This window comes from Pyxicephalus adspersus, chromosome 6 (assembly GCF_032062135.1).
Source record: "Pyxicephalus adspersus chromosome 6, UCB_Pads_2.0, whole genome shotgun sequence".
NCBI lineage: Eukaryota > Metazoa > Chordata > Amphibia > Anura > Pyxicephalidae > Pyxicephalus > Pyxicephalus adspersus.
Window position 1 is genome coordinate 108,213,977 of NC_092863.1, and position 10,487 is coordinate 108,224,463.

The following is a 10,487-nucleotide window of genomic DNA, read 5'->3' on the forward strand; positions in this document are numbered from 1 at the left end:
AGGTATAGAAGATATGCTGGAAGAGAGGGCGGGGAATGGGCGGAGATTTTATAGCCAATAACTGAACCGCAGGAGGAGAGAAGACTTACCTCAGCCAGATAATGAGAAGTGTGGGAGGGGACGGGGCGGGGCCCGGATATGGTAATAACTGTGTGGGAGGGACCGGGCGTGGCCCAGATATGATAGGAAGCTTTGTGGGAGGGGCCGGGGCGGGGTAAGCAGTAGAAATGGGCGGGATGTAAACAACGCGGGTGGATCACAAACAGCTAGGTGGGTATCAACAGGTGATGGGCGTGTCCCAGGTGTCTGGCTACTGCAACAGGTGAATCCGGAAGAAGTGACTGCAGGTGACAGATGGCACCACCGAGACCAGAGATCAGATACCAGAAGGTGAAAGACCACCAGGGGGAAGAAGAGGAGGAGGAGGATGAGGTCACCATATACCTGTACAGGTAATATGCATAATATACAATATGTACCCAGAGTACAGGGAGTCACCATATACCTGTCCAGGTAATTTACATTTTACACGGTATGAACCCAGAGTACAGGAGAAGAGGGAGGGGTCACCAACTACCTGTACAGGTAATATATATATTATACAATATGTATACAGAGTACAGGAGGAGGGGTCACTTTCCACCTGTACAGGTAATATTCATATTATATAATATATATCAAAGTACAGGGGTTAGGGGTCACTATCTACCTGTACAGGTAATATACATCATTTACAATATATACCCAGAGAACTGGGGTGGTTTGTTCTCTACCCCTGTACAGGTAATATACAATATGTACCCAGAGACTGGGGGGGGGGGTCACCAACTACTTGTGCAGGTAATCTATATATGATACCATATATACCCATGGTACAGGGGGGAGGGGCTCACCATTTACCTGTTTAGGGTATTATATATAATATACAATCCATACCTCTATATACATTATCTATTCTATTTGTCCCCCTTACAGCACCCCGCCCAGACCTGCCCCCACATGCTTCCCATACAGGTGATGTGCAGGATGCTGTGTAGTGTCACATGTAGGTGCGTTCCTGTCTTGCTGCTGTTGTCTCACACAGCTGGTTTGTCGGGTTCTGCCGGCTAGATATTGCAGGTCAGGAAGACGCTGGGTGTCAATGTTTGTTGGTGTACGCAGCATCGGCAGGTAGATGTCGCAGGTTTGCTTCAATGACAGAGGTGTAATGTTACAACATGCTGGGTGACAACAGCACAGCCTAGCCAAGTGTTGTCACCGTAGTAAAATATACTTCCTGTGCATTCACCATGCTGATAAATCAACAGGAATTATTGAAATCAGGTAATAGAAAATGAAAACATGCTAGAACGAATAATAAAAATCAAGAAACAATTGCGATACTCATCTCGGTTCTAGAAATGTCCCCTGCACTACTTCTTCATTGCCACCAGATGTCCCCAGTTTCTGGTTTGATTTATGCTCGGTGTTAGGCTGGCTCTACACGGACGTAAACGCTCCTGCTGCGTTTTTTTGCACCTTTATTGGAAAACGCGTTTTTGTTTTAAGTGCTTAAAAAAAAAAAAACGCGGAAAAACATTGCAGGTAACGTTTAAGATAAAGCTAAACGCGCCTCAAGGTAACGTCCTGGTGTAGATTAGCCCATGGCAATTCCAGACATGGTTTTAAAGCCTCAGGTGAAACTCTGGGGAAAACGTCCGTGTGGACTAAACCTTGGTGAACCCGGAGGACTGAGCATAGATCAGCGCTGTGTTATATGTTGGCGCTATATAAATCCTGTTTAATAATAATAATAGTAAATATGGCCCCTCCCCCGAGGTACATTCACAGCATTCTGCCCATCACTTCAGTGAGCTCAGTCTAATTCCCCCCAAAATCCCTGTAAACCCCACACCTCAGCCTTTAATTGCCCTATATCGGTCAGCCATGAACCCCCCCCCCCCTTCCCCATAATACCCGCCTGCTCCAGGTTTATATCTGTACAATATTTGCAAGATACAGCGGATCATGTGACTGGTGTACCCCGATGTGATGCAGGATCCTGGGGAGCAGATGGGGTATCAGCCCTGGGTACGTAGACATGGGGTACTAATGTCAGCCATCTTTCATTGTGTCTGCAGCCACCAATCATCACCCATCATCCGGGAGCGCTATAGAGAAACTTGTCTCCGCATCTTCTCCTCCATACTTCTGCTGATGGTGGCGGCTGGCTTTGTCTTGTATGACCTCCAGTTCAGGAACACAGAGGCCCCAGCCACGCCACTCGCCTTCCAGGTCCATATTGATGAGTCTCTGAATAGTAACCTTTCCGGAGTTCCCTCATCACAGAGCAGCCATGAAGAACTGGAAGAAAGTCACCACCAACATCACCACGATTCCCAAACATCGGGAAACGAGCTCTCGTCTTCCAGCCATCACCATTCTGAGGGCACCTTCCACCAAGCTGTGGCTGTCACTGATTCTGGTGAGGGATCTGATGGGACCTTTGGACCCCCCTTGACCTCTGCTGGGGAATTTTAGGAATGTTGAGCAATGGGTTTTTATTGTTTTATAATTTTCTTCACCACATAAATTTACGGCCATCCTTGGAAGATCATCCAGGGGTTCCTCCGGCCAATCAGTGGTTCAGCACAAGGATACCTGGCCAATGGTGAAGAGGGGTTTGTGCCACCAAGGAGGCGTTAGAATTGGTGACCCCTTTGGTGCTCTGGAGCTGAGAGTTCTGGACGTTATAAGCACGGCTGGAGTGAATGTTCCTCCTTCCTTACTTATAATGATAATAGCGTTGTCCTCTGGTCACATGACTCTGTCCACCTTACGCTCTTACCCCGCAATCATAAATAACATTTTCTTTTCTTGGTAACAGAGAAATGCTCCATGTTGGCTCGGGATGTCCTCCAGTCGGGGGGCTCGGTGGTTGACGCGGGAATCTCTGCAGTGCTCTGTTTGGTGGTCGTTCACCCGCACACCTCCAGCTTGGGTAAGTGGTTGCTTCTGCTCGGCTACAGATCTGTGGACTGCAGTACACATCAGGGGGTAGAAGGTAATAAGGAGGGGCAATAAGGCCTTCTGTCATGGTAATGATTGGGAATGCTAAGTGAGAGGGATTGATAGGGGTTAGTTGGTGGTGGCATGTGGGGGGAAGAGGTAAATTCCAGGTTATGGTGAGGAGTAATATAATACTGCAGAGGTGACTGATACAATGTAGTGGTGGCCATTTCCTGATGAATGTTGAGCTCTCGATTAATAAAACAATAAATCTGTCCTCTTTCTATTTCAGGTGGAGTCTTCTCCTCCATCTTTTTCAGCAGCACATCACAGAACGCCTCAATATTAAATGCAATGCCCACAGAAGCCTCTCCAGTTTCCTATGGGGTTCCTCAGGTTCTTCAGGGTTTGTGGGTCCTTCACCGGAAATATGGGAAGAAACCCTGGGCTCAGCTGGTGAATTCCTCTGCCAATCTAGCAGATAATGGCTTCTTGGTGGACTCCAGTCTCCATGCTGCTCTCCTGGCAAATCGTGATAAGATTCTGTCCTCGGATGGTCTGTGCAGCCTGTTCTGTGATCCCCACCAAACCCTAAAAGATGTTGGAGAGAGAATAGAAAATCCCGTGCTGGGCAAAGTTTTGGAGCAGATTGGACGTTCCATGTCCGGCCCGAAGCTTCCAGATGACCTCATACACAGCCTGATGGATGACATTGGAGTTAAGGAAGTTGAGAAGTTCAGAGAGTTGTCCTCCAAACATATGACCATTGAGAACCCCCTGACACTCCACCTGGATACACTAACTTTGTTCACCACCGCTGGGCCCACAGCCGGGAAAATTCTCGCAAACTCGATTCAAAAGATTCATGATAAAAAAAACTCACAAACGTTACAGTCAGCTTCCGAGCTTCTCCTGAATTCCTCAAAGATGGCGTATACCATGGGTGGAGCCTGGCCTACAGACCTGACTACCAACTCCTCTGTACAACTGCCCCCATGGAACCCGGCGCCTGTGGGGGCCAATGTCATGATAGCGAACACTTATGGAGATATCTTTGTGTTGTCCCTCACCCTCAACAGCAGCTTTGGTTCCGGATTTGTTTCTTCATCTACGGGAATCCTTCTTAGTGATTTTCTTCAGGGTCAGAGCTCCATGGAGAGCCCTCTGTACTGGGCCTGCCCGTCGGTGCTGATATATGGGGCAGATAATGACGTGATGGGGTTGTCAGCGTATGGGGGAAGCTCAGGGCCATTCTCCTTATCTCAGGTTATTATAAGTCATCTCGTCCTGGAGATGGATCTGACAGAATCTGTGACTGGATCCCTGGTAAAGGTTCCAGCTGAAATCTCGGACCCCTGGATGGAATACTTTGGGCTGCAGGACAATGGCACAGAACCGGTGTTGGCAGTTGAGGTTCAGGCAGAACATGTTCACGTCATGAAGTCTCACGGGTCCTGTTGTTACCCCAAAGGACTTTAGCTCTATCAGTATTAATATGGACTCCAGAGACGAGAAACGAACAAAATGTACCACTTATACAAAAAAGTATTTGTAATAATCAGAGACTTTGATATTGTAACGTGAGCTCAGATCTGAGGAGTCGGGATTGTGGTGGTTCCTCGAGATTTACGAGGAGTTATTAGGGAATACCTGGCCCTGTTTAGAAATGACACCTTTTATCTTGGGTGTGGGGGTTTATACCCAAGTGCCCCCCTCTGTTACCCTTGGATATTGCTGTTTCTGCTCTGTCAGTACCAACATTTAATAGGCAGTGCAGCTTATGAGGGTCTCCCTTCAGCCCTGCTGTATAGTGAAGGGTCAGTGACCCCCACAGTAATCTTATGTAGGTCATTTGGAAGTGGGGAGTTTTTGGTGTCCTTTTGGCACTGCAGAGATTTTGTCCTATAAGGTGACTTCAGGGGTCCCAGAGTTTGGGTTATACCTGCTGATGAGCTGCAGGTCTTCCAGGAAGATGTGAAGAGGTTCACTTCCAGGAAACAAGACAAATGTATGGGGCCCCTGGAACACTCCATCACTTTCGTTTCATGGGGTCACTGCTAATACTCTTCTACAAAGCTCAGATAATGCTTTATTGGCATGATGGCGTCCCTTCCCTGAGTGAACATTCCCATTCACTTGTGTTACACTCCAGTACATTGTGAAAGTGACCAATGGTAGGAGGGAGCACTTACCTAGGGGGAGGGGGCAAGAACTTACCTTGGAGGTGGCAGAATCCCAATTTGCTAGGACATATCTTGGGCAAGACAGTAACCTACCCCAAGGGTAACAGAGAATGCCCCTGGGGGAAACAAGACCAGCTTTATTGGGGAGACCAATACTGAAGTCACATTTTGTCTATTTTGTGTTTTTCACCACCACATTCACATCCGATTCATTTGCGCACAATTCTATGCAGCTTGTCGACTAAACTGCTTATATTTTTAATATTCTAACAATATGTAAATTGTATTTTGGTATTTATGTGTTTGTCAGCAGGAAATGCACTGAGCAGCTTTATATTATTATTCACTTACAAGATTTAGAATCAGAAATCACCCCGGGAACTGAATATGGAAATGCCTACTGAGTGAATAATGAATGATGTTTGTATTCACATTTCTCATCCTCCTCACACATCTCACGCTGCCATTTGTTGTTATTTCTGGGGGCTCAGATAGAGGATTTCATTCATTGTTATAAATCTTCTGCACAAATTCCTCTGGAAAAGAATCATTTTATTATTTCCAGGTTCTCTCGTCTCTCCAGAGCCGGACCTATTGGATGTCTGGGTACAGACAGGACTTCCATTCTCATCACTCCATTGCAGTACCCAGAGCTGCCTGTAGGCCACCCCAAGCATTGCATTCTGTGATGCCGACACGCTGCAAGTCACAAATTGCTAAACAAAGAAATTGTAATTTGGGTGGAGGTGCCGCTGGGTGACTGAGCACCTGAATGGACCTTCCAATAGTTACTAATGCCATCTATATATGAGTGCTAGGCATGGGAACTATTACCACCACCGCCATTATCATGAGAAGATCCTGGGAAGGCTCCAGGCGCTCGGTCCATTTCTTATGTACGGCACAGTAACGTCTCATTCACCGAGTTCAGGGCCTCTGGGGATGTTCTCGGAGGTTCTGTATCCTCTGTGAATGGGTTTCTTTAGAAGGTTTTCCCTGTACCAGCGAGGGGTGGACAGAAGGGCCTTCCTCACTTATTGTGTATATTGTACATGGAATGATCATGGATCTCTGGGATTCTCACACCAGCTTGGTGCTCAAATATAAGACCATGACCAGAAATAAATATCTATCAGATCCACTTGTGTTAGACCATCATTAATAAACAAGAACAGAGGTCATAGAAGATTTGGTTGGTCTTCAGAAGGACATAAGTCATCATTGTCATGGCTGACACAATCCTATGAGAAATGTTCATTATATCTCTGGACATTGGGCGGATAAACTTTCATCAGAGAAGCTGGGTGATTCGGCAAACCTGGAATGGATTTGTTCAAAGTAATTTGCCTTTTTGCTGAATCCTGGACCAGATTCACTCCAGGTTTGTCTGAAGTCGGTGATTGCATAGAGAGATTAATGAGGGCTAGAAAGTTCCTGCTTGTGCTCAGTGAGCTGAGAATGTGATAGAGATCCATAGGAAATCTATGAGATCCCTGCTGGTGGCCCTGGGATCTGCTTGCACCACACACAGCCAGGACGGGGACATCAAACTTCTGACCAGACTAGAAATAAATTAAAAATACATCTGAGAGCTTCACATAGGATGGAGTGGGGTGGGCACACGTGCACACTTAATATTAAAGAGTTCCTTGGTGGCCCGCACCTCTGGCCTGTCCGCCCCTCCGTGGGTCAGGAGAAGGACCAAGGCCGCTGACCATGCCTCACGTATAGAGTTGCCAGCTTAGGTTGTCTCTCTGAACACAGGCTCAGACCTGCGATGGGAGATTCGGAGGGTTCTGGTATCATGACCTCTCTCTGGGGGAAGTTTTTTCCCCTTTGAGTGACACATGGGCAGGGGTGTAGTGGGCCGGCATGTACCATGGCCCCTCTTCTTTATGTATGACACCCCTGGATGGGAGTGGTGGTCACCTTACATGTTTGTGGTTCTTCTACACCATGATCACTGTTCAGCCCTATATCATGCAGCACAACTATTGCGGCTCTCTGGGCTCAGAGGAATCCCGCAGGTCACATGACTAATATTGTACCAATAAGACCAGAGCATGGGTGAATGTTACATCTGTCTAGAGAGAAGGCGGATGGGACATGGAGACAAGAATAAAATGGGGCAATCAGTAAGATATTGTAAAATATTCTGTCTTATTATTCTGCATTTATCACTTCACTACATTTCCACCCCAATGTATAGAAAAGATCACATTGGGTCCAGGTGGGGCACAAATTATAGACAGACCCTGAAAGTGTTAATTTCCTTGGTTCCAATAAGGAAAGTCCCCAATGGGCCTGATTTATTGGAAGTTATCCAAGACTGGAGAAAATAGGCTATCATGGGAGAACCTGGGTGATCCAGCTGGAATGGTTCCGGTCCAGGATTAAAAACATTTGGCAATAACAAATTATTTTTTTAAAAATCCATCTGGACCACCCAGGTTCTTCCATGATAGTAAATCTTCTCCCGTCTTGGGGTGGTTTAATAACTCAGGGCCCATAATGAAGGATAGATGGTGGAGGACACGCGGCAGGATGGTGAGTTCATTCTTTATACAGCTTGGGTCTGAGCAGCCAATAGGAGCTTCCATGGAAGGCAGTAAAAAGATAAACTTTGATCCATCTGAGGTGGACAACACGTTCCTATTGTTCTTCACCCCCACAAATTGATCCAAACTTTAATATTTCCCAATGTATTGTTCATTTTGCTGCAAATATTGGTCCAGGCTGGAGGTCGGTTTCCATCCTAAATTTTTTGTGCCACGCTGACCTCACCATGTGGACCTAAACATTGATATCTCCCAGTCTGCACTTCTGTTATTATTGATTTAATAAATTAGTGGACTACAAATCACTAGAAAACCATGGCATCATCAATGGGTGATCTTCATATAGTCCGGGAGTCTCTGTATAATGGCTGATGGGATTATAGAGATGTCCTCATACAGATTGTGATGGCAGTGTCAACGTTTTATCAATAGCTACATCTGGGAGCCTGGCCGAGGTCTGAGCAGATCCTGGTAGAGTTTGGTTGGTGGGGCTGAGCCCTATTACAAGGAGTGTGGAGAAGGAATGAAGAAGTAAATCCCTCCCAAAGTCTCCAATAGGCGATAATACCGTACAATCAGCTCCTCTGATGTATGAGCATTCAGAGAATTCCCTGGAGCTTTAATAACTGCTTCACTAATGGATCCTCAAAAAACCGTCCACAGACAGATCATCCAATGTAAATGTGTCATTCCAATTCTGTGTGGGGTGCGAATGGTCATATCAGAGCTATTATCGCCTATTGGACACTTTGGGGGGGGATTTACTAAAGGAGTCAAAACATTTCACACAGCAAAGTGAATAAAAATAAATGAGATGAAGCTCTGCCGACTTCAATCATCTCACTGTCTGGGGTCACAAGGAATATCAAGGATCCTATCACTGTCTGGGGTCACAGGGAATATTCCAGATTGGGTTTTATTTTATAGTAAATCCAGATATTCCCCGGTGTTGTTTAGTATCTGTTACTCTTGAAAAGATTTCTCTGTACTATTCTGCCTTTGGAATCAATATTATGATTTTCCGCCCTCTGAATACCCATCAGGCAGGAAGTGTTCCGTAGTTATCCTAACCTTCTATCCAGGACCTTCAACTGGTTGTCATGACAAGCCCCGCCCCTCCTACTGACATCACCATGATTGGTTTTCTGATCCCTTCAGAGACAATCCATGGACGACCAATAGGAAGTGTCCCCATCAAGTAACGTGGACATGATGGAGGCTCCGGAATCTTCTGGAGATATCGGTAAATACATTGGCCCGGTACACATTGTGTAGATATGCTGATTGTAGGTCTGCTACTAATCTGTGATTGTATGGTAGCTGCCACATCTGCTAGAGATCTGTGGTTGCCATGTTATGAGCAAATTGCAGGTGCTGGCACCTATCACATGAATTGCCCGTCCGGTGTTTGTGGGAATTATGATTGGTAGGGATTCCACCTCTTTGGTTACCCTTGAGGAATCCCATGTAGATAATCATCAAACTGCTACACAACCCACAGATTGAATGTAAGATTTGTATCTGCCATGCTGTGGGATTCTAGAAGTCTTCCTAGTGGTGGCTGGTGGTATTGCAAGCTGTGATCACTTCTGTCATCCACGTCCTCCAACCAAGGTTCTTGCTGTGGTTGGCTCTGTCACCATAGGTGTAACCCCTGCCCAACAAATCAAATATCTCAGTGTTGCCTCTTCCTATGTGTCTCCTCCCCAGCCCTTTGCCGGTATATGTCAATGCAGTGCAAGTTCTAGGATTGGTTAAGTTTTCAACCAATCAGACCATCCCACCTGGAGGATTGATATGAATGTTAATGAATAAAGATAGCCCAGATGTGAAAAGTGACCCTCTAATGTTCAGTCATCTGACAATCACACATACAGGCACATGCCATCAAATAAAAAGTGACATCTGTGCAGAGTGAACACATGGAAGCCCCATCATGGCGGAGCGAGCGGCACGATGGTGTGGAGGGTTTCCTTTGGTGGGAGTGAAGAGCTTTTGGTGAACATGGAGAACCTCACTGCAATAATTCTGCTTGCATGCACCCAGCAAATGTCCCAGCACCCTCAGGTCCCCCTGCTCCCTCCCATGTGGAAGATTTCATTATTGGGGGTAATGGATGATGGAGCTTTGGAATTCAGGGAACGCCTGCCAGGCCTGGAGGATGGGCGGAGGTTTACACCGATCAGCCAGAACATGACACCACTGGACTGGGGAAGTCATAGATCTGAGGATCCGGGTACAATGGCACCGACAAGAGGGGATGAGTATATTGGGCAGCAGGTGAACTATCATTTCATGGGAAAAGTGTTCAGATCTGAGCGACTCTGATAAGGGCCAAATTGTGATAGCTGGACAATGGGTCAGAGCACCTCCTAAATAACAGGTTTTGTTCAGAGTTCTCCTGCTATCCAGTCCATGGCACCAACCAAAAGAGGGCCAAGAAAAGACACCTGGTGAACCATGGTCAAGGCTGATTGGTTGGGGTGGTTGGTGGACGTCCATCTGGTTTATTGTTACTGTAGCACAATTTTCTGAAAAACTTAATGATAGCAGCTTGCTGTTCATGGGGCTGCAGGGCCAAAGACCAGTCGGAGGGCCCATGCTGACCTTCTAAGTGTTAAAATTGGCCAAGTCAGAAATGGACCATGACCAATGGAAGACGATGGCCTGCTCAGATTAATCAGATTGTTTTAGGTCATGTGGATGGCCAGGTGTGTCATCCGGGGAACTGTTGGCAGCACAGTGCACTATGGGGAGA

General features: G+C 46.4%; 1 protein-coding gene across 1 annotated transcript; it reads left to right on the plus strand.

The window, feature by feature from the left end:
- Window positions 1-261: 261 nt before the first annotated feature.
- Window positions 262-5,730, plus strand: GGT6 (gamma-glutamyltransferase 6). Its single transcript, XM_072413644.1, has 4 exons — window positions 262-452; window positions 2,121-2,464; window positions 2,867-2,980; window positions 3,281-5,730. The coding sequence occupies exons 1-4, from the start codon at window positions 355-357 to the stop codon at window positions 4,465-4,467; spliced, it is 1,743 nt and encodes a 580-aa protein (XP_072269745.1). The 5' UTR covers window positions 262-354; the 3' UTR covers window positions 4,468-5,730.
- Window positions 5,731-10,487: the final 4,757 nt, after the last annotated feature.

What these genes read in the sequence shown, in the direction of transcription:
- GGT6 (XM_072413644.1), top strand. Translation starts at nt 355, where the DNA reads ATGGCACCACCGAGACCAGAGATCAGATACCAGAAGGTGAAAGACCAC. An exon ending in GTCACCATATACCTGTACAG is followed by an intron (nt 453 to 2,120) that starts GTAATATGCATA and finishes TTGTGTCTGCAG; the next exon opens with CCACCAATCATCACCCATCA. An exon ending in CCCGCACACCTCCAGCTTGG is followed by an intron (nt 2,981 to 3,280) that starts GTAAGTGGTTGC and finishes TTTCTATTTCAG; the next exon opens with GTGGAGTCTTCTCCTCCATC.